Below are 25,159 nucleotides of genomic sequence, written 5' to 3'. Positions count from 1 at the left end.
GTGTACTGTCCCCCTCATCTCTACACGTGTATTGACTCGGCACAATGGTGTAACGACATGTGGTACATTCCAGTGACTGCGTACTGGGTGTGTTCCACTTGACGCTCTCAGAATGTGGGTCACCTTGCTCCACCTGTCTCAGCCTGCCAGTCACGAATGTTGTATGAAAGGCAGAGAGAAAAGGTAGGTTTCTTTTGAAAATGTATTATCTAATCTTTTTGGGTGTAACATTTAAGTGGTGTTTGAACCTGGTGTCTGTGTGACTACATGTATAGTCTGTGTGGAGGATACAGGCTAAGTTGCTTCAGGTAGGGTACCTGACCACTGCTCTATTTCTTGTTATATATGTTTATGAAATTTTAAAATGCAGTCGGATGTGTGTCTACGCGTTGTTTGTTTTCTGATGACTCATTTGTTTACGAAGTGACTGTGTTACGTTGACATTATTTTTTGGATAACATAGTTATATATTTGTTGTGAGATAAAACCTGTGCTTTGATATCCACATGGATTTCCATGCATTCAATCTCATGGTCATATCAGTGAGATAAAGTATTGGTTATAGGTGAGATCCTACTGGATAAAGTATTTGTTATAAGTGAGATCCTACTGGATAAAGTATTTGTTATGGGAGAGATCCTATTGGATAAAGTGTTGGTTATAAGTGAGATCCTACTGGATAAAGTATTTGTTATGGAAGAGATCCTATTGGATAAAGTATTTGTTATAAGTGAGATCCTACTGGATAAAGCGTTGGTTATAAGTGAGATCCTACTTGGTATAGTATTTGTTATAAGTGAGATCCTACTGGATAAAGTATTTGTTATGGTAGAGATCCTATTGGATAAAGTATTGGTTATTAGTGAGATCCTACTTGATAAAGTATTGGTTATAGGTGAGATCCTACTGGATAAAGTATTTGTTATAAGTGAGATCCTACTAGATATAGTATTTGTTTTAAGTGAGATCCTACTGGATAAAGTATTTGTTATAGGTGAGATCTTACTGGATTAAGTATTTATTATAAGTGAGATCCTACTGGATAAAGTATTGGTTATAAGTGAGATCCTACTGGATAAAGTATTTGTTATGGAAGAGATCCTATTGGATAAAGTATTGGTTATTAGTGAGATCCTACTTGATAAAGTATTGGTTATAGGTGAGATCCTACTGGATAAAGTATTTGTTATAAGTGAGATCCTACTTGATATAGTATTTGTTTTAAGTGAGATCCTACTGGATAAAGTATTTGTTATAGGTGAGATCCTACTGGATAAAGTATTTGTTATAGGTGAGATCCTACTGGATAAAGTATTGGTTATAAGTGAGATCGTTCTTGATAAAGTATTTGATATAAGTAAGACCCTGCTGGATAAAGCATTGCTTATAGGTGAGATCCTACTTGATAAGGTATTGGTTATAGGTGAGATCCTATTGGATAAAGTATTGGTTATAAGTAAGATCTTACTGGATAAAGCATTGGTTATCAGTGAGATCCTACTGGATAAAGTATTTGTTATGGAAGAGATCCTACTGGATAAACTATTTGTTATAAGTAAGATCGTTCTTGATAAAGTATTGGTTATAGGTCTTTGGATTTACTACTGATTGGCACTTTTTCAACCATGGCAAAATGTTATCTGCCCATGACATCACTCTCTACTGAAGAACTACCACACTTGACAAAAACAGTTTAATCAAAATGTATTCATCCTTCATATTCCTCTATAAATCTATGACTAAATGACCATGTATAGTTTGTAAATCCTTTAGATAAAATACTTGATGAACTTTAAGCCCCAGGTGAGGAGACTTGATTGAATTGACAAAAACATTACAAATAACCAAAATGTCAGCCATCTTTGACAGTTTAACAATGCTCTTTCAGGGCTTCTTCAGCAACCAACTCACCCGAAGTTGGGGCCCAGATGAAGACATGGGTGGACGGATGCTCAATGGTTTTGATCTCGAACCTCCCGACTACTTTGTGGAGCCAAATTGTCTCATAGAGGAGAATGTAGAGAAGATTGTCAAGGTGATTTATTTGTTTGTTTGTTTGTTTGTTTGTTGTTTAACTCCACACTCAGCAATATTCCAGCTATATGATGGCGTTTTTTAAATATTCGAGTCTTGACTAGACAATCTAGTGATTGATATCATGAGCATGGATCTACACAATTGGGATACGATGACATGCATCAACCATGTCCACCTGATCTCGTTAGTCACCTCTTACATCAAGGGGCGGTCGGGTAGCCTAGTGGTTAAAGCGTTGCTCGTAAGCCGAAGACCCGGATTTGATTCCCGACATGGGTACAATGTGTGAAGCCCATTTCTGGTGTCCCCCGCCGTGATATTGCTGGAATATTGCTAAAAGCGGCGTAAAACCATACTCACTCACTCACTCACTTACATCAAGCTTAGTCGCGTTTTACAACAAGGATGTGATGACCTATTCTAACCCGGATCTTCACGGGTTGTCAAGGTGATTGAAAGTAGTATACTGTGCTCCAGAAATTGTTTGTGTACAAATGCATATGAAATATTTAAAAGAATTTAAAAAAACAAAAAATAGTGGTGTGATGATATTGCTCGCACACACAGAAAGAAGTGAGGTTTCCTGCCTTGCACATGTGCAAGGGTCCTAGGCAGCAAGATACTATTACTTGTACAACTGAGTATGGATAGTTGACAGAGAAGAGGACTTCAGTTGAAAATCTGAAGTTTTACATAACAACCTGCAAAACAATTTAAGTATTTCAGAAAATCTTATTGTAGACCGATGTATGAAAAGCCAATGAAAAATTCATTCAGTTGCTGTTAAGAATTACTGTGCTGCATGACAAGTCATTTGAAGTGCATTGATTAATTTGTTTCATCTAATAATGCCTTGATATTTTCCTATTATCAAAACGCAAATGTTCAAATGACTCTCGCTGTTTTTATTACAGTAATGCAAGCATCATGGCTTTATAAAGATTCAGATTCTCACTATTAAGCACAATCACAGCATCGTTGTCGCAGTCTAGATTTTGCTTATGACCTTGAACTTCATCAATTCATATCGTAAATGAGAGTAGGCTCCCTTTCTCAGTAAGTAAAATGCTGTTTAACGGTAATTACAACAATTTCATAACATGTAAAGTGCTGAATCATAGCATGATTGGATGAGTCAATCGTCTCTCAGGCTCGCCTCGCCAGGTTAGCTAGAGTTTCCGCAAGAAAGCTGTGCACTTTGTTCACGCCTCAATGAATAGAACTGTCTATGGTCGAATCATCAGCTGTGAACGATTGTATTCATACACCATCCTTACACTAGTGACATCCTGTTTGACATTGAATTTAAATAATGTGCAGTTAATTTATTCATTTTTATTACAACTCATGCATTTCAAGGGGCGGTCGGGTAGCCTTGTGGTTAAAGCGTTCGCTCGTCATGCCGAGGACCCGGGTTCGATTCCCGACATGGGTACAATGTGTGAAGCCCATTTCTGGTGTCCCCTGCCATGATATTGCTGGAATATTGCTAAAAGCGGCGTAAAACCATACTCACTCACTCACTCATGCATCTCAAAATGTATCTGACCCATTCTGCTTGTTAGAGACACAATCTGACTGAGATTTTTTAAGACATTAACAATTCTATTTTTTTGTTTACTGTTGCTGTTACTGTTGCTATTAAGAATTAAAGTAATGCATAAGCCATTTGAAGTGCATTGATTGATTTGTATTATCTAATAATTTTTTTATTTTTTTTAAACTATATATTTATATACCGCAGGTATCAAGGTACTAGTATCTGCTTTAATGCAGTTTTTATTTTATCCCCGAGCAGTGGATCCATTTGCATTCGAGTTATCATTTTCCACTCCATGGGGAATATACAACCCAAGCTGCCCAGGGGGGCTAGAAGGTTTTTCAATCCACCTCACGTATTGGGTACCCATTCCCTGCTGGGTGAACAGAGGCACATTTTAACTTAGAAACTTGCCCAGGGTGACACCACACGTTTTTCGGGTGGATGTACGTAATCGTGTTCTCACCATCTGGCCATCTACCATTGGACGAGTGGGTTCTTTTGAGTGCACAGGGTGCATGTACTGTACACTAGGGGTAGTGACAACACTGTAAAGACCTGTAAACATTGTTGGATCCAAGGCTGAATAACAACCCGGGCACTAGCAGGGTACGATCTTAGCACCTGGCGCTTGCTAGCCTGGTGCTTTTGACCGCTTGCCCACTCCGCATTAATATTTTCCTGTTATCAAAACTCAAATGTTCAGCCATCTCAGTCAGAGTTAACTGACTTTAAAAGTCCAGTTTCCACCCTTGCCGAACTAGGCTAGAAGTACTGGACTCGATCGTAGCGCCACCAGTGGCTATTACCAATTATGTCCCTTCTAAGCCTATGGACCAATCAGATTCCACCTCTCGTATCAGTTCCGTTTTGCTTCGCACAAAATGGTGGCGCTCAGTCAGGACGATCTGATCGATAATCAAGATCTATATTGTGATAAAACGGGTCTTACATCACGAAATGCATCGAATCACGTCAGCACCTTGATTAAAAACAGGAAAAGATTTGGAAAATATCTGCTGACAACAAGTTGGCGGTGCACATGTTTTACAAGTCCTGCAATCGACCGAAATCGGCACGACAGTTTATGAACCGGATTTCGATTTCGGTGCACAATTTTGATTGAACTATGCATAGACTTGTTAGTCCAGCTAAAATGTAACTCCATAATACCAGCCTAGTTCGGCAAGGGTGGAAGCTGGACTTTTATAGTCAGTTAACTCACTTGCCTCAGTAAGATGATGTTCAGCTGACAAAAATCATCTTTTGTTGTAGTATGCGGGGATGATCGGCGGTGTGGTTGCTGACATGGACATCACAAACAGGACCGATGTCCTCCGAGTCATCGACAAGGGGAAGGTGAGTTATTTAGAAATTTGATCCGGTCAGGAATCAGATAAAAATTCATTTTATGAAGAGAAAAATTGAGAAAAGGAACTTGACTAAAAGCATGAATGGGGTTTCACACTGATTTTAGTGACATCACGGCGAGGGACAATAATGTGCCTTACACATTGTACCCATGTGTTGAACCAAACCCATGTTCTGGGTTACCAACACTTTTACCACTGCACCCTTATACCGAGCGCACATGCAGTTAGGCAGTGTTTTAGCTGATGCAAAATATTGGATTCTGCATGCATAAAAATTGAGAAAAGACCAAAATTAGTTACATTGAGGGATTAAAACTAATCAAAGTAGACTGCATGCTCCATGACATTGACATTTTGTTTCTGGTAAGAATTAAATAGCAAGGTTTAATAATAATAATAATAATAATAATAATAATAATAATAATAATAATAATAAAACAACAACAACAACAACAACAATTATAATAATAATAATAATAATATATTGTGAGTGCAATTATTGTAAATGATGAAATTATATTGCATCACCTGACCAAATTAATGCTAATTCATATCAACTGATGGCCTACAATGCATCATTAAATTCATGTGAGTAGCCATGCCCTTCAACTATAAAAACTAATCAGACTAGACCTAGAATTCCTAGATACAGTATGGGGTGATAGCAGTTGGATTGAATAAAATCATTCACAAACTTAACTTCAACTGCTTTACATTTTCCATGAAATGAAAACCAGGAAATTCCAAATAATGCATATTCAAATGAGACAGTTTGCTCACCGATGACGATTGTACAGGTTCCAAGTCACATTAGATAGTGCAGTCCTCGGTAATAGACCCAGGTCAGCCCCAACAACTGAACCATCGTCATGCTATTGTTGTTGCAGACGATTCTGAGCCATGAATTTGTTGATTCTAGAAGAAAAATCAAATCGCACCTTTGGGGCTCGTTGATTCTACTTCTGGAATCATCAGATTGTCATGATTTCCCCATTACCCCTTCAAACCAAGATGGCTGACAGCAAAAGGCAGATGCAGTCAAAACAGGTCATGGACATGAGCACACATTCAGTCTCACGCTCTTACTCACTCACTCACTCCCTAACTAACTCACTCACTCTTTAACTCACTCCCTCCCTGGGGCGGTTGGGTAGCCTAGTGGTTAAAGCGTTCGCTCGTCACGCCTAGGACCCGGGTTCGATTCCCGACATGGGTACAATGTGTGAAGACCATTTCTGGTGTCCCCCGCCGTGATATTGCTGGAATATTGCTAAAAGCGGCGTAAAACCACACTCACTCACTCACTCACTCACTCACTCACTCACTCACTCACTCACCATTGCACAATCTTGTCCAGTCCATCAGTCAGTCATTCCTAGCATCATATGTTTCCCAAATGTGTTATTTCAGAAGCAAGGACTGATTCCCCCCAAAGTCGGGCACGATCATGATGCCATCTTCAGCCTGAGCGTCAACAATATCAAGATCAGCAGATACAACCAGTCAGAGGTTGGTCAAAAGATCAAACTCTTGTACAGGTCACTTGTTTTAAAACAATTCGCCTTTATTAATGTGAAAGTCTCATGGGTGGGTACGCCTTTGCAGAATTGGATAGATCATGATATTGTTAATGTAATCGTTTTTAAAACATAGATAGCAGCATGTAATTAAAGTTTGTTTGCGCTTTAGTCTTGTCCTCCAAAATTATGCGCTTGATCACACAACAAGCCCAACTTCGATTCGCATCCTAGCAAGAAAGCCTCCGTTTACAGTCATACTCGGCTGAAGACGTCCTCAGCAAAGCAAACCTATTCTACGACCATTTTAACCCTTAGACATTCTCCTTTATTACTTGCCCGTGAAGAGATCACCCGTTTAATAAACATACAGCTGTATTACACATTGTGTAATACCAAAACGCGTGCTTATGTACTCTCCGAACACGTTTCTAGAACAAATATTGAAAGCTCTCAACATCCCTTGGCTTATTCAACGACATTGCGTGTGGAGATGATAGATCACTGAGAGGAGCTTATGCACACTCGATGACCCCAGCAACCTTGTTGCTAGGCTGACGTCATATGGCATTGTTTCGCCGAAGGATCTTGCAACAAAATTCCACAAATTACGTCATCGGGTATTGTGACGTCATTGTAAACTTTGAGCTGCAAGGCCCCGTTCCACAAGGCGATTGTACTGTAGCACGACAGTCGTTGGTCTTAGTTAAAGTATGTGAGTTGCGATAACCTTAACGCTACGATAATTTTGTGGAACGGACGCCTGAATTCTAAAGATGGGCCGTTATATGGTATTAAATTCATACGTTTCAACTTTTGACGTGTTTGAAGTATTATTGTGTTAAACTCAATTGGATTATGCCATGGATCGTGTAGGTGTCAGCCTATTCACACTCAACAGTATAATTCTAAAAACGTTATAAATGGCATGTAATAAATAAAATACTAAACGAGCTCCCGTGTAAAACCAATTTTATGAAACTTGTGAATAGTTGTGGTATCTGACTCGCTTCCGCTCGTCAGATACCACAACTATTCACTCGTTTCATAAAATTGGTATTACATGGGAGCTCGTTTAGTATTGTATATAGAGGTTATCACGCGAGTGTGTTTGGGGATGGTAAATATCCTGCATTTGGAATAAACATTGTATTTAGCGAGCCTTGGCGAGCTAAATACATAGTGTTTATTCCTAATACAGGATATTTACCATCCCCAAACACACAAGCGTGATAACCTCTTTATCATATAATGTCATTCTTTAATTCTGTGCTTCAAAATCGCTTTCCCTCACTCACAAACATTACCGAAACATTGCGAGTTTTCCTGGAATGCGCGCATTAATATTTATTACGTCACAGGGATATTTATGTGTCAGTCGGACAGTGACCGTAGCCAATATAGTTCCAACTAAAATCTGTTTTTTTATACAGTGGCGAAGCAACATGTACGCAAAGCAACAATGGTTTTTACTTGCATTTCGCGGCAATCCATCAGTCTGTCCGCTAGAGTAACTGCCCTTTGTCAAAGGGAAGCTACTCTAACCCTAGTTTATGAGACTTCATGGCCACGTTCAGACGTTGTTGACAGTCGGCCTGTCCAGTCAAAACGTTAAGAAGTGCAATCAGATGTACACACAGCGACAAAAAGAAACAAGGTTACAATTCAAACATATTTCGACCAAATCCAACTATTTTAATTTGTGGAGGTTTCCAGCCGCAGAGGACTACAAGCACAGATATGGCTATTGATCCCGCTTGGCTAGGCTTCGCACCCTCGCAAAATTGTTTCGAAATTTATATCTCCAAAGTTGCCTAAACATAATAAATGCCTTAGCCACGTCACAGCTAGACACTGATTTTAAGTATATCAGACTGTTCATTTGATAATGATAAAAGTTATCTCTGTAGTTTATCCAGATTCCCGATGGTTAATTCTGATTTGATTGCCGAATGACGAGGGCGACGCCATGTTTATTTATAAACAGTGAAAGTAGTCCTACTTGACCTTTGATATTTGCATCTCTATCCGCATATGACCCCAACGGATATCGTTTTTATCCGTTGGCTTTATCCTGCAGAGAAACCTACCCATTATATGATAAAGATATGTATCCACAATTAAAGAATGATCGATTGTAGTCTGTACTTTCCTTTGTAGGATTATGGGATAAAAATCCTCTTTCTTTCAACACACCCCTAAAATTGAAAAAAGATATTTTTTTACAATGTGAAACTTGATGTTAAATCAAGGTTACTTGACACATGTCTACAAGCTATACTCTTGACATACATGGAATCCATACCGGTATTATATATACAAAACAGTATCCCAACAATCAATGAAAGGATCTCGTATATTCTGTACCCGGCTGGTGGTAATACCCAATCAGCTTGCAGGCCTAGCAGGCCGTGCTAATTAAGCCACGCCTCCTCGTTAGCGCTTTTTTTGGTTTGTTTGGGTTGTTACTAATTGTTATAGTGATTGATCTGAGTCCCTGGTAATAATGCTACATTTTTAAAGAGTTCTCTCCCTTGTTCTGTCCAGGATCTGTTGCTGCGGGTACCCATGCATGAGATCGCTGCTGCGTGTTACGTGAAGGACGATGACCAGCATATTCTGGCTCTCAAACATGGTGGGTTGTTTTGACAGAGCACAGAGAGTGATGACGCTGTTTAATGTTTAAAGCAATACTAATCGAAATCGATCCCAGGGGAAAGACAGCCTCTGTGGTGTAATGCTTGGAACGTCTGCCAGGAGTGCAAAAGGTCGGTGGTTCAGTCCCTCACTGTGTCATAAAAGATTAAAAAAAATGATTCTTGTTGTTACCCTGCCTGGCACTTGACATTAAAGGGATATAACAAGGGCTGGTCGGCTCGGAGTCTGTATAATGTGTTTGAGTTGGGTATCCATATTACACATTAAAGTGGGCTCAAACAATACAACATGGCATTAGTCTTAACAAGTACAAGCAAGGTGGACCAGTACGCACACAGATGCACATCGCTATATAAGTGCATTTCACCTCACCATCCTGGTTAGAATTGGTCCCCAACAACCGATGCTTGTTGTATAGCAACTCAAATGATAACGTGTCATCATACTTCATTGGTGTGGATTGCTGCTCATTATATCATTCACTGGTTTGTCTGTTTGAAGTGTCTTACTTTAGATTTGCTGGGCATTCTGGAATTTGTGCATGTTTTAATCATGTTAATTCAAAATCAGTGGGTGGCGGGGTAGCCTAGTGGATAAAGCGTTCACTCGCCACGCCGAAGTACCAGGTTTGATTCCCACATGGGTACAATGTGTGAAGCCCATTTCTTGTGTCTTTTGCCATGATATTGCTGGAATATTGCTCAAACCATACTCACTAACCCATAATTAGATGTCATTATCGACCCCCTCCGTGGTCTAGTGGTAGAGCGTCCGCCCGGAGAGCGGAAGGTCCGGGGTTCGATCCCCAACCGCGTCATACCAAAAGACGTTAAAAGACAGTACTTGTTGTTACCCTCTCTGGCGCTCAGCATTAAGGGGCTAAAACAAGGACTGGTCGGCTTGGAGTCAGTATACTGTGTCTGAGTGGGGTATTCATGTTAAACTGTGGCATGGTATCTCAGTGAGCTAGCACTGTAAATCGGCATCAGTCCGGACTAGTACAAGCAGCCACACACACACGTGCATGCACGGTGCTACATAAGTGCAATAATCTTGGACGTGACGTTAAAACCAATTTCACCTCACCTCACCATATCATTATCTTAACAGTTCATCAGGGGGCTGTCAAAACACTGATCATTAAATGGAACAGATAAAGAATCTGACCATGTGTCCTTTGCTATCAGATATATCAACACAAGTTGATAGATGTTTAAAACTCAAAGGCTTGTCAAACAGTTTAAACATATCCCGATGAGTAATACGTCCCATGGAAGCCAGTTTGGGATGACAAATTTGCAACCATTTGACTTTTTTTAAAAGCGATTTCATATTATTTGATAGTGTAGTTCATGACTATCACAGGCGGATTCAGAGGGGTGTCTGGAGCCCCCCTTTTAAAAACCAAATGTAGTATGTTATAGACACTCTCCCCCCACCCACACACTGAGAGAGGATTTGGCTAATTTGGACCCCACCCTTTCAGAAATGCTGGATCTGCCCTTGACTGTGGTAATATACCCAGGCCAAATAAAAACACCCATGCTAGAAACACTGTGACACATGTCAATATAGTAGGGATTTATTCATTTTATTATTTAATGTCAAAACTCAACATCAATTTAATCAAATGAAAAGATCAAATGACTGAGGCAATTTCTGTTACAAGACATAATACCTGTGAAGATCCGGATAAGAATTGTCTTCAGCAACTCATGCTTGTCATAAGAGCCGACTAACAGGACCACTGACTTGGTTGATGCTCATGATGTCAATCACTGGATTATTTACAGAACACTGTCATGTAGCTGGAATATTGCTGAATGCAATGTGAAACAAAGCAAAAAACAAAACAAAAAACATACAAGCATGATGATGATGGTTTCAGTGAAACCAATTGATTTAATATTGAACAACGAATTGTTGACAGATGACAAAGTAGGTAATATATGGATAACAACTTCTTTAATACTGTAAAGGCCATGTTTCGGTATAGATCCTTATACTGTTGTCAAGCAAGACTGTATGTTCAATATTGAAAAATGACAATCTTCATGTATATTTTGTTTTATTTTTTACAGGAACGTTGGAAGACTGCAGTTTGTCTGTTCTATATTGTAACTCAAAGGTAAGAAGACTCTGTGACAAATACCTGTTTCTGAAACTGGGACCATTTGGTCCAAATATGTAACCAGATTTTTACACAAATATGAGTGTTGTTTTGTCACCTCGGTCTAAGGAATTTTTTGGTGAAATTCATGAATATTCATGGACCAAACCACCCTTTGAGGCCACGAAAGATAGTTTGCCAATGAGTATACATTAATTTCGCTGAAAAGTTCTGTGTCTCAGGGGGGTACGGAAGCTGAGTCGTCTAAGGTCTGCCTGAGGTCTGGGTTGCATCTTAGAATATCCAAAAATGTTGGCATTAATTAGGGCTGGGACGAGTCCAAATTTACTACTCGGGTACCCAACGCCCTATTACCGGACCCTACCCGGGTACCCACTGAAGGTCTCAGGAGATGTCTCAAAATGTCCGGTTAGGAACATTTTTAGCATAGCCCTGGCAAAACATATATAGATACATGTATTAAACAATCTGGTCATTCATACACTGAAGTTGAATTATGTTATATCTTTATTCAACCATATGAAAAATCAGAAGGAATGCACACATTAGTGACTTGTAGTGTAACCATAGAGTTCTAGATAATTTTTGTCATTAAACAATATGTCATGTGACTAACCTCGGGTTCGGGTAGTACTGTGGGTACCCGGGTCCTACTCAGTACCCAACCGACCCGGACAGTACCCGAGTTACCCGTCCCAGCCCTAGCATTTATCCTTTGTTTACATTGGTTTTATGGCTCCAGTAGCTGTAGTCGAAGCGCTACGGAGAGCTCATGATACAGTCACATTAATACATACAGGTATATTGTCATGCAACTCACTGTTGTAGTTGTAGTAGCATTATTTTTTTATCTATTTTATAATAACACAAATAAATGTATCATACCTCCATGTCAGAATGATGAGATCTGATTGGTTCATATGATCTTGATAAAATACGACATATCCCATCTTTGAGGGAAAAAAAAATTCAGTAGGAGAATAAATACCTTATACCCCACCATGAAGATCACAGGTTGCACGTGGATTTTTCAGAGGGAGAATAAATCCCTTATACCCCGCTTTGAAGCAAAAAGCTGCATGCTTTTCCTTAGTCAATGATAGTCACGTGATATAGCACAAGTAACCTCAGCGCAATAAAACGGCTGTTTTCTGTCAATTTTGAAGAGTTTGTTTTAATATTTTACAATGTCATATTAAGACATGTCGGTAAGATAAATTCATTGTAGCAGAATCACTTGAGCTAAATGGGGCTTCATGTGTCCCTTGTTAGGTTTTTTCCCCCTTGCCGCATGAAACAATCTCGTTTGAATCAGATCTTAGTTCTTGCTACCGCCAAACAAAGATTTGAGGACATCCCATTAGGGGTCACATCAGAACGACCTTTCATCCGACCAATCAGAGCGTCGCTTACCAGATCATGAAAGTGACAGTCAGAATGTGAATTCTGATAATGCAACCTCGAAAACTTTAACACGGGATATTCCGAACGATAGTTACGGGTTTAACGACTGAATCCATACAATGTAGACCATCTATTAGCCATTCCAGAATGTTCTTTTGTTCTGGTTTCAAATTTGTAATCGAGAATTTGTCAAAATATGTTTCGAAGCGTAGTTGCCAATTTGAAATTAGTGCCGTAAAGCACGAGAAAGCTGCCTTCTGATTGGCTAATGTCGACTTCTTGTCAGTCCTTCTATCGGTCGGTCAAAGTTTGTGCAAGGTCAGTCTGACGTGACCCGTAATGGGATGTCCTCAGATCTTTGTTTAACGGGATCTGATTTTAATGAGATTGCGCATGAAACCGTGACTGATCCTGCTACAACTTATGATGTAAAACGCACTGAAAGGCTTGCTTTAAGCCAGTCTGTTCCGATTTCAAAATAAGCCTGTTTCTCAAGAAACAAGAAAAGTCCAGTCATGTGATATGCAAATAAGCTTGTGGCAGGGTGTAAAGTCTTCACTGTATTGGAGTGTTGTCTGGCCCCCTATGGAATAAAATCAAGACCAGAATAACAAGGGACAAATTCACTCCTGCTAAAATTATGGTGACTATATGAGGATCTTGATCAATATCTGTGTTCTGATTGGTTCCCATCAGCAAGCAGCAGAGGAACTGTGCGCTCTGATTGGTCAGTGTTTCCAGCTGGTGTATACAGAGGCTACTATGCATCTCTTTATTCCTCGTATTCCTGAAACCTCAAGCAGCAGTGGATCTTCTGATGGTAGGAGTGTTTGATGCAGTATTCTAGTATGATAATCAAACGTTTTGTCAAACTGATTATGTTCATTAAATTATATGATATTCTATTTATTAAACATCTGAAATTGTATTAGTTAATTGTAGGGTGAGTATTTTTGTGTTCACTGCCAGCATCCCTGATGATTTGTTATGTGGGAATCATTCACTATTGAAGGTACACTTGCTCTGTGCAAGATGAATAAGTCGAGTGAGTGAGTGAGTGAGTGACAGTGATGAAGGCAAGAAGGGAGACAATGGAGGGAGGCAGGTGGGAATGCAGGCAGGCAGGGAGGGAGACAGTGAGATAGGGAGGGAGAGAGGGATGCAGTTAGTGAGGCAGACAGGTATTGAGGCAGGCAGGCATGAAGGAAGGAGGGGGGAGGCAGACAGGTATCGAGGCAGGCAGGAAGGGAAGAGGGAGGGAGGCAGACAGGTATCGAGGCAGGAAGGAAGGAGGGGAGGCAGACAGGTATCAAGGCAGGCAGGAAGGGAAGAGGGAGGGAGGCAGACAGGTATCGAGGCAGGAAGGAAGGAGGGAGGGAGGCAGACAGGTATCGAGGCAGGAAGGAAGGAGGGGAGGCAGACAGGTATCGAGGCAGGCAGGAAGGAAGGAGGGAGGGAGGCAGACAGGTATCAAGGCAGGCAGGAAGGGAAGAGGGAGGGAGGGAGGCAGACAGGTATCAAGGCAGGCAGGAAGGAAGGAAGGAGGGAGGGAGGCAGACAGGTATCGAGGAAGGAAGGAGGGAGGGAGGCAGACAGGTATCGAGGCAGGCAGGAAGGAAGGAGGGAGGGAGGCAGACAGGTATCGAGGCAGGAAGGAAGGAAGGAGGGAGGGAGGCAGACAGGTATCGAGGAAGGAAGGAGGGAGGGAGGGAGGCAGACAGGTATTGAGGCAGGAAGGAAGGAAGGAGGGAGGGAGGCAGACAGGTATCGAGGAAGGAAGGAGGGAGGGAGGCAGACAGGTATCGCAGGCAGGAGGGAAGAGGGAGGGAGGGAGGCAGACAGGGAGTGAGGAGGGAGGGAGCGAGGGAAGGAAGGAGGGAGGGAGGCAGACAGGGAGTGAGGAGGGAGGGAGGGAGGCAGACAGGGAGTGAGGAGGGAGGGAGCGAGGGAAGGAGGGAGGGAGGCAGACAGGGAGGAAGCGAGGGAAGGAGGGAGGGAGGTAGGGAGGGAAGAAGGGAGACAGCGAGGGGGCAGGCAGTTAGGGGGCAGGGAGAAAAGGAGGGGGAAAGAGGGAGGCACATCGAAAAGAATTGTTGCTCATGCTTTTAACGACTGGTTTTCCTGTCCTAAATTGATAATTTACATGGAAGATTATTGTGGCGTAAAACATCAAATAAATAAACAACTATTCATGTCAGTAAATGAGTTTCAGAGTCAACAACTGTCATCCCCATGCTTCCCGGACATTCATCGTTGTAAGTTCCGCTTTTACCATACTCACTCACCCAATCATGCATACTCTAGACTGGGACAGTCTCTCTTTGAATATTATTAAATGTACTGCATCTTTGACTTTACCTCAAACAATGAGGACTGCCTCTGTGGTCTAGAGGTAGAGCGTCCGCCTGGAGAGCGGAAGGTCCGGGGTTTGACACCCGGCCGGTCAAACCAAAAGACGTTAAAAGATGGTACTTGTTGTTACCCAGCCTGGCACTCATCATTAAGGGCAAAAAGAAAGACTGGTCGGCTCAGACTCAGTATACTGTGTCTGAATATTCATGTTAAACTGCGGCATTGTTTATCAGTGGGTTGGCACTGCAAAATTGGCATCAGTCCAGACTAGTACAAGCAGCCACACACACGCACGCACGCACGCACGCACGCACGCATGCATGCACGTCGCTATATAAGTGCAATAATCTTGGACGCGCATTATGCCCCATTTCACCTCATCTCACCTCATCTCACCTCGCCTCAAGCAATAAAACAATTAAACCGAAGCAAAACCTGAAACAGAGTGCATGGATGCGTACCCATTTTTTCACAGACACCTTACATGTCAGCTGTGCCATGGTCCAAGTGAATTGGGTATTATGTGCACCCACCATTTTTCAAAATCATGGATCCGTTCAGGCTGCAATCTCATTAAAATCAGATCTTTTGCTTGTAAGCAGTAGTGAGCACTGAAATCTGATCTTAATGAGATTGCACAAGCTTTGAATGCTTTTGGAACACATCAGTGATGGTTGATATAAAGAACTTTGTAAAATTATTTTATTGATTTTTTTTAGTAAACAGATTGGTCACAGTCTATATGCAAACTTGAGTCTGGTTATTCCGCATCATGCATACAATATGATAATTCAGTTTGTAGTAGAATGATTTTTCTTAATAATATTTATGAAATAAATGGATATTTTATAACTCGTGTTTAATCCGGTTCCTTGTGAAATCATCGAAAGGCTGACAAGGTATGATATATGGTGCTTTTTGGCCCACAGGCTCTGCTAAGTTAAGAAAATGAGACAAACATGAGACAAAGTCGTCATGAAAGAAACAACAGCAACAATAATAACAATACCATCATCTCAAAGTTTTCAACTTTATACTTTGCCTATTCAAGTTGGCCAAAAAGTGCCCTTATCATACCTAATCATTTCCGGATTCACGATTTCATGGATACACTTGTTCCCATCAAGATTGTTACATTAAGTGAATGAGTTGGGTTTAACGCTGCTTTGAACAGTATTCAGGTTTATCATGGCCTGTCAGCTTGGGAGGAAAGCCTGAAGTGATGCAAGTCTCAGATTTTAACCACTTTCGTGAAACCCACAAGCAAGGCTAGGGTGCTGACAAACCTAGAAACATAATTTGGGCGAAACCGGGATTCGAACCCACGATCATAGGTTTCTGGTGTGTCCAAGGGAAGCAACTTTGTACAACAATTTGTGGTGCTTTAGACGACAGGGCAAACCGTGCCCCCGGCTACATCGAGCATTACTTGACCTGTGACCCATAATTTGGGGAATCATGTCTGGCCGAAGAGATACATGGCACCTTGGGCAAGTGACTTTGTTTTGAAATGTGCCTCTGTTCACCCAGCAGTGAATGGGTGCCCGGTAGGTTGAGATGGTTGTATACTCCCCAGGGAGAAGAGAATGAACCCTGAATATGCCCTGATCCTTTACCATTTGTTTCAGTTTGCCTTATGATGTAGATTCCATCGCGAACCCTGGGAGATCAGAGGCTAGTGAAGGCAGTATCATGGCGAGCGAAAACAGTGTTCCTGCTGACCTTGTCAAGGATTACATGTCTAAAGTTAGTGGGTTATCATCAATCTCATTAAAATCAGTTCTTAGTTCTTGCTGCCGCTAAACAAAGATTTGAGGACATCCCATTACGGGTCACATCAGAACGACCTTTCATCCGACCAATCAGTGCCTCGCTTACCAGATCATGAAAGTGACAGTCGGAATGTGATTTATAATCATGCAATCTCGAAAATTTTAACATGGGGCATTCCGAACAATAGTTACAGGTTTAACGACTCAATCCTTACAATCTAGACCATCTATTAGTCATTCCAGAATGTTTTTTTGTTCAGGTTTCAAATTTGTAATCGAGAATTTGTCAAAATATGCTTGAAGCGTAGTCGCCAATTTGAAATTTGTGCCGTAAAACACGAGAAAGCTGTCTTCTGATTGGTCATTCTATTGGTCGGTCAAAGTTCGCTCAAGGTCGGTCTGACGTGACCCGTAATTGGATGTCCTCAGATCTTTGTTTAGCTGTAGCGAGAACTAAGATCTGATTTTAGTGAGATTGGGGTTATCATAAACATACCTCGTCTCATATTTAGAGATAGGTCTGTAGGGAGCTGAATTCAGCTATAGACTAGTTAATGTGTAAAGGACAACGCCATTTTGGTAAGGGATGTACATAAGCTCTTTCTATCGTAACACATTTCATGTTTTTTAGACACAATTTTTACCTATTTTGTGTGTTCCCCACTCTACAGCTTGAAATAAATGTGTTTATAAGTAATTAGTAATTTTTGCTTATCAAAGATAATAAAAAATACTTTTTTGTTGAAATGTAGACCCAATGTTACTATATTAGTACGTCACTCTATTAGTAGCATCAAACAAACATGGCTGATAGGGTCCCATTAAAATGCATGTGTACCAACTCGGAAATATTGGTATGAAAATTATCAGACATGTTCAAATAGTTGAAAATCACTCTTTTGGAACTCAGGCATGACATAGTACATCTGAATGTCCCAATGGCATGGCTAATTTCAGGAGGAAATCTAACTGTGAGCTAGTCCTTGATCCAGTCTTTGTCTACGTCTTGTCTTGCTCAAATGCTTCCTGATAACCTTTCCATCACATTTAGTCCTTTTGTATAAGTTTAGTGTTGTTATGTTCTCGGGCTGGGACGAGTCCAAATTTACTACCCGGGTACCCACCCCCTATTACCCGACCCTACCCAGGTACCCACTGTAGGTCTCAAGAGATACAAAATGTCTGATTGGGAATATTTTTTTTACCACAGCACTTGCAAAAGGTATTTAGATACATGTATTAAACGATCAGTGAAGTTGTCTTAAGTTATAGGGGCGGTCGGGGAGCCTATTGGTTAAAGCGTTCGCTCGTCACGCCGAAGACCCGGGTTCGATTCCCGACATGGGTACATTGTGTGAAGCCCATTTCTGGTGTCCCCCGCCGTGATATTGCTGGAATATTGCTAAAAGCGGCGTAAAACCATACTCACTCACTCACTCACTCTTAAGTTATATCTTTATTCAACCATATGAAAAGTCAGAAGGAATGGGTGCATAGTCAGAAAGAAATGAAAACAGTAGTGAATTGTAGTGGAACCATAGAGTTCTAGATAATTTTTGTCATTAAAATATATATCATATGACTAGCCATGGGTCTGAGTAGTCCTGTGGGTACCCGGGTTCTACTCAGTACCCACCCGACCAGGGTGCCAGTTTTCCGTCCCAGCCCTATTATGTTCTGGCGGATCCAGAATGGGTGTTCAGGGGTGCTCATCATCCTCATCCTCAGACACTTGTTATAGGACCAGTGAGAGTTTTGGGTTGGGTGGGGTTCACATGAAAATTTGACACCACGAAAGAAGGGGTCGCCACAATTGTACCATATGTATGAAAAAATGACACATTACTATTTTTTCAAACAAATGCCACATTCATCAGTATCTCAGCTATATGACGGCGGTCTATATATAATCGAGTCTGTCAAGATTGTCGAGATTGTCAAGGTGATTGATTTGTTTGTTTGTTTGTTTGTTTGTTGTTTAACTACACACTCAGCAATATTTCAGCTATATGATGGCGGTCTGTAAATATTTGAGTCTTGACCAGACAATCCAGTGATTGACATCATAAGCATCGATCCATGCTATTGGGATACGATGATATGCATCAACCAAGTCAGCGAGCCTGACCACCCGATCTCGTTAGTTGCCTCTTACGACAAGCATAGTCGGCTTTTCAGACAAGCATGGGTTGCTGAAGACCCATGATGAACCACTATGACATACCACCTCTGTGGTCTAGTGGTAGAGCGTCCGCTTGGAGAACGGAAGGTCCGGGGTTCGATCCCCAGCCGTGTCATACCAAAAGACGTTAAAAGATGGTACTTGTTGTTACCCAGTCTGACCTCTGACTGGTTGTATCCGCTGATCTTGATGTTGTTGACCCTCAGGCTGAAGATGGCATCATGATCGTACCCGACTTTTGGGGGAATCAGTCCTTGCTTCTGAAATAACACATTTGGGAAACATATGATGCTAGGAATGACTGACTGATGGACTGGACAAGATTGTGCAATAGGGATGGAGTGAGTTAGATAGTGAGTTAGTGAGTTAGTGATTGAGTGAGTTAGAGAGTGAGTTAGAGAGTGAGACTGAATGTGTGTGTGTCCCTAGCCTATTTTGACTGCATCTGCATTTTGCTGTCAGCCATCTTGTTATTGAAGGGGTAATAGGGAAATCATGACAATCTGATGATTCTGGCAATAGAATCAACGAGCCCCAAATGTGCGAGTAGATTAGAAACAGATTTGAGTGCATTCTCCAACTTAAACCATGTTTAAATATGCTTGATATGATTTCACTGTGATATGGGACCGCCTCCATAGTCTAGTGGTAGAGCGTCTGCCCGGAGAGCGGAAGGTCCAGGGTTCGATAGTACGTGTTGTTACCCTGTCTGGCGCTCAGCATAAAAGTGCTAAAACAAGGACTGGTCGGCTCGGAGTCAGTATACTGTGTCTGAGTTGGGTATTCATGTTAAACTCTGACATGGTATCTCAGTGGGCTAGCACTATGAATTGGCATTCGTCTGGACTAGTACAAGCAGCCACACACACACACACCTATATAAGTGCAATAACCTTGGAAGCGACGTTAAAACCAGTTTCACCTCACCTCACCATTATGACAAATAATGAACAATCTTGAATAGTTTCAGTACGGGAGGTATACACAGACCTTACATCATTACGACTGTTTGAATTTAATATTTTGGGCATTTTTGGAGGTATAAATGTAAAAACACACTTTGTCGCTTAACACAGTGCTCACACCAGTTTCTGTGTCGATACCTCCATAAATTAAAAAAATATTGAAGACATTTTTAAATGTTATATTTCTTACCTTAAATTTGTGCAATGTTATTTCAACATGATCTTACCGAGGCAAGAGAATTAACTGACTATAAAAGTCCAGTTTCCACCCTTGCCGAACTAGGCTGGAATTATGGAGTTACATTTTGGCTGGGCTAACGTGTCTATGCATAGTCCAATCAAAATCGCGCATCAAAATCTAAATCCTGTTTGTAAACTGTCATGCAGATTTCGTTCGATTGCAGGATTTGCAAAACATGTGCACCGCCAACTCGTTGTCAACAGATATTTGCCGAATCTTTTCATGTTTTTGATAAAGGTGCTCACGTGATTTGATGCACTTCGCGATGTAAGACCCGTTTTATCACATTATACATCTTGATTATCGATCACATCAGATCGTCTTGACAGGGCATGCCATTTTGTTTGAAGCAAATGCAAGTGATACGAGAGGTGGAATCTGATTGGTCCACAGGAGAGGCATAGAAGGGACATAACTCGTAATAGCCACTGGTGGCGCTACGATCGAGCCCAGGAATTCCAGCCTAGTTCGGCAAGGGTGAAAACTGGACTTTCAAAGTCAGTTCACTCTCTTGCCTCGGGAAGATGTTTCAACATCAGCCATGCTATACCTGGTTCTGTTGTAAATTCTCTATTGGTCTGACAATCCAACAATTATTGAATTTTTCAGTTGAATCAAAAGATGACTCCTGATGAATTGCACCATTTTGCTGAACTTCTGAGAAGCTTGTACAGTGACATGCCAATTGGAACATTTTGTGAGCAGGTGCTACAGCTGTATGGCCAAGACAGGAAGCCTCTGCTGGCAGGTGGGTGTTGACATGCTTCCTTCTCCTCATCCCAGTCGTCTAAGGCGCCGCGATCCACTGTGCAGAGTTGCATCCCATGGGCATGCCAGGAACCTATGATTGTGGGTTCGAATCCTGGTTCACCCCGATTATGTCTCTAGGTTTGTCAGCACCATACCTGTGCTCGTGAGTTTCACCGAAGTGGTAAATGTCTGAGACCTGCATCACTTCGGGCTTTCCTCCCGCATTAAGGTGACATGCAATGATAACTGGAAAATGTTAAAAGTGGCGTTAAACCCAACTCAATCACTCACTCCTTAAGTATGAATTACATTTGCATTCTGCATTTTGCATACTGGTATGAGCTAGGGATTGGATGAGTCCAAATTTACTACCTGAGTACCCAACCAACTATTACCTGACCCTACCCGGTTCCGGCTGTTGGTCTCAAGAGATGTCCAATTGGAAATTGTTGGGTCAGAGCCCTCTGCAAAAAGTTTTAAAGTACACGTATGAAACGATCATGGTCATGCATACACTGAAGTTGACTGAAGTTTTATCTTTATGAAAATAAATAGTCAGATGTAAAGCGTGAATAGTCAGAATGAAATATGAATATTCATGACCTGTAGTGTATTCTTGGAAATCTAGATAATTGTTGTCATTAAGGTGGCAATTGCAGTGAACCAAAAGTGGGTATAAGTAGGCAATCTCCATTTCTGAATCGCACCAGACTGGTGTCATCTCCTGATGATGCTTGTTTGTTAATGGTTTACAGGATTTGGGAACCACTTCTTTCATATTTCAAGGAATATTTGTTTTTTAGAATTAAGCCCATTCATCCCGTCGGAGGGCTACAGCCATTTCCTTGACTTTCTCCGGAAGAACGGCATCCTCTTTTCTGAGACGGGGACGGTATCCAGCACCATGAGCAACCCAAGAAAGTACATGTAATATTCACAGTATAATTAACAAGGAATTACGGATTATTTGTCCCTGGTAACGTCCTCCGTGAAGATCTGAGTTAGAATTAATCTTAAGCAACCCATGCTTGCCGTAAAAAGTCGACTATGTTTGTCTTAAGAGGTGACTAACAGGATCTGGTGGTCAGGCCTGCTGACTTGGTTGATGCATGTCATGGTGTCCCAATTGCGTAGATTGATGCATTGAGCATTGCTTGATGCTCATGACGTCAATCACTGGATTCGATGGACTCAATTATTTATAGACTGCCGTCATATAGTTGATATGTTGCTGAGTGCGGTGTTAAACAACTGACATACAATAACTGATGCAGTTCAGCAATTGAAGCCCAGAGCAGTTCATCATCAATACTGGATTGTCTCAATCTCATTAAAATCAGATCTAAGTTCAAAATTTTAATTGAGAACTGTGTCAATGTGTTTTTCAAGCGTAGTCTGAAATGGAAGTCGCCAGGTTGAAACAAGTGCCGTAAAGCTCAAGAAAGCTGCTTTCTCATTGGCTGATATCGACTTCTTGTTATTCGTTTCAGTGATGGGTCAAAGTTCGCGTAAGGTCGTTTTGATGTGACCTGTAATGGGATGTCCTCAGATCTCTGTTTAGCGGCAGCGAGAACTTAGATCTGATTTTAATGAGATTGCCATAAAATTTGCACATTTAGTCCAAAGGAGGTCCTGTTAGGTGAACCCTGAGTGACCTTCATACACCCCAAGGGATGGGTTCTTGAACCAATCAGAAGTCAGCTTTCAAAAATGCGATTCGGCTTCATGTCTTTAGACCTTGATTCGGAAATGTCCTCGCTAGCACATATTGGTCGCTTTTGGCTTTATTTTTTGGCATTCAGAGCTCCCCGATTACAGTCATTTTTTAGATAAAGATACATGAATGCATGGCTCCCTAATACCAACTTTAGACACCTTAATGCTGAATGGCTGGTCAAAATGTTCCTCTGATTGACCTCCTGGTGACCTCAAGGTCTTCACACAGGGAGGTATCGCATCGGAGTAAAATATTTGATTTTAATAAGGGTGAGGTCTGACATAGCACTCATAAACAACAGATCGAAGATTACAGGATGAAGACATGCATAGTTTGGTGTTAAAACTGGATGATTCTAAAACTGGACAGAGATGTGTTACAGTTTACATGACCATTGGTAACATCTTAGAAGATGTTTGACAGATTCTACTAAAAAAATTGATTCATTTAATTCACAAAGAGGTCAAAGGTCAAGCACAGGACTAAACTGGTTTGACTGAATATGCTGGAGGGATTATGGGAAATTTGGGGCTGAAAATTGATTAAGAATATGTTGTCTACCAGAATAAGGTGAAAGGTTTGAAGTTCAAGGTCACATATTCAGGAGTTTAACATGATTATGAAAAGATCAAACTTTTAAATGTAAAATCCCATTAAACGAGTTGAGCCAGCATGGGAAAAATTCAAATTGCATAGTCATGATGTTTTTTAAGTTGACTTAAAGCCTAACATATCCGTTTCAGCAGACGGTCAGTCAGCGAGTTATCGACAACAAGCACCATCACTAACAGTTACGGTGATGATGTGGAACAGATTCTTACTATGGTTACAGATCAAATAGCTCTTCTTGATACCGGTGATACCAACTATTGATGTGTCCTTTATAGAAGAACTGATACCAATCTCATCAAAATCAGATCTTAGTTCTCGCTACCGCTAAACAAAGATCTGAGGACATCCCAATACGGGTCACGTCAGAACGACCTTGCGTGAACTTTGACGGACCAATGGAATGACCAATCAGAAGGCAGCTTTCTCGTGCTTTACGGCACAAATTTCAAATTGGCGACTACGATTCGAAGCATATTTTGACAAATTCTCGATTACAAATTTGAAACCTGAACAAAAAGACTTTCTGGAATGGCTAATAGATGGTCTAGATTGTAAGGATTCAGTCTTTAAACCCGTAACTATCGTTCGGAATGCCCCATGTTAAAGTTTTCGAGATTGCATGATAAGAAATCACATTCCGACTATAACTTTCATAATCTGGTAAGCGACGCACTGATTGGTCAGATAAAAGGTCGTTGTGACGTGACCCGTAATGGGATGTCCTCAGATCTTTGTTTAGCGGTATCGAGATCTAGGATCTGATTTTAATGAGATACAGATTGAGGGAGTCTGGTGTGCTTGTGTGTGTTCTTGGAGCAACTGACGCCTCCGTGGTCTAGTGGATAGAGCGTCTGCCTGGAGAGCTGATGGTTGGGGGTTCGATCCCTGACTGTGTCAAACCTAAAGACATTAAAAACCAGTACTTGTTGTTACCCTGGTGATACATCAAGGACTGGTCAGCTTAGTAAAATCTGTCTGAGTGGGGTATCCATGTTAAACTGTGGCATGGTACCTCAGTGGGCTTGAACTATAAAACCAGTATTAGTCTGGACTAGTTCAAGAACACACATACACACATGCATGCTATCTTAGTGCAATAATCTTGAAAGTGACATTTAAATAAATCCCATTTAACATTACCTAACCTCACCCCACAAAGCGATGTAGTAGGGCTGGCTAAAAAGATTGATAATCAAAATTATCGTTGATGTAAAGAAATTTCAACAATAACAATATGAAAATTGTAATCAATAATATCTTACGTAATCTATTGTGATGAAGTAAGTTTTTAATTTACTGAAGCAGACTTGTTATGTCCACTGCCAAAGACAGAAAGCAACTGATTATTGTCCCCCGGGGGATATAGTATTCACGACCGTCCGTACATCCGTCCGTACGCCCCACCTGTTTGTTGCCGCGATATCTCAAGAACTAAACACTGGATTGTCTTCATATTTGGAACTATGGTGTATATACAGACACCGCAGACACCAGTCGGTTTTGGTGACCTTGACCCCATTTTCAAGGTCACAGCAGGCAAATCTGCTTTTAGAGTTGGAAAACGGTGTTGCCGAAATATCTCAAGAACTAATCGCTGAATTGTCTTCATATTTGGAACTATGGTGTATATACAGACTCCGCAGACACCAGTCGGTTTTGGTGACCTTGACCCCATTTTCAAGGTCACAGCAGGCAAATCTGCTTTTAGAGTTGGAAAACAGTGTTGCCGAAATATCTCAAGAACTAATCGCTGGATTGTCTTCATATTTGGTACTATGGTGTATATACAGGCGGGGGACATTTCATCACATTGTGACAAATACTTGTGTTATATCTGAAATGTCCACAAAATGATCCATGCTTTTATGTGTCACTACTCACCAGTGCCTTGAAATATGTTGTTGTGTC

The 25,159-nt window shown here is 41.1% G+C and overlaps 1 protein-coding gene across 6 annotated transcripts; it reads left to right on the top strand.

Moving 5' to 3' along the window:
• LOC139444825 (cerebral cavernous malformations 2 protein-like) lies at positions 1-23,594 on the top strand. Of its 6 annotated transcripts, none has more exons than XM_071225797.1 (12): positions 1-183; positions 1,889-2,035; positions 4,853-4,936; positions 6,361-6,459; positions 9,015-9,102; positions 11,207-11,253; positions 13,357-13,480; positions 14,873-14,915; positions 16,641-16,758; positions 20,782-20,920; positions 21,726-21,849; positions 23,386-23,594. In XM_071225797.1, exons 1-12 carry the CDS (start codon positions 157-159, stop codon positions 23,510-23,512), a joined length of 1,167 nt encoding a protein of 388 aa, XP_071081898.1. In that variant the 5' UTR covers positions 1-156; the 3' UTR covers positions 23,513-23,594. The 6 variants fall into 6 exon arrangements, with proteins under 6 accessions (XP_071081898.1, XP_071081897.1, XP_071081900.1 ...); XM_071225796.1 differs by having other exon boundaries at positions 23,383-23,594; XM_071225799.1 differs by having other exon boundaries at positions 3-183; positions 21,726-21,843.
• The last annotated feature ends 1,565 nt before the right edge of the window (positions 23,595-25,159 follow it).

This window comes from Haliotis cracherodii, unplaced genomic scaffold, assembly GCF_022045235.1.
Source record: "Haliotis cracherodii isolate W230 unplaced genomic scaffold, xgHalCrac1.p SCAF_6, whole genome shotgun sequence".
Lineage (NCBI taxonomy): Eukaryota > Metazoa > Mollusca > Gastropoda > Lepetellida > Haliotidae > Haliotis > Haliotis cracherodii.
Note: the sequence above shows the minus strand (reverse complement) of the source record. Positions and strands in the feature narration are given on the sequence as shown.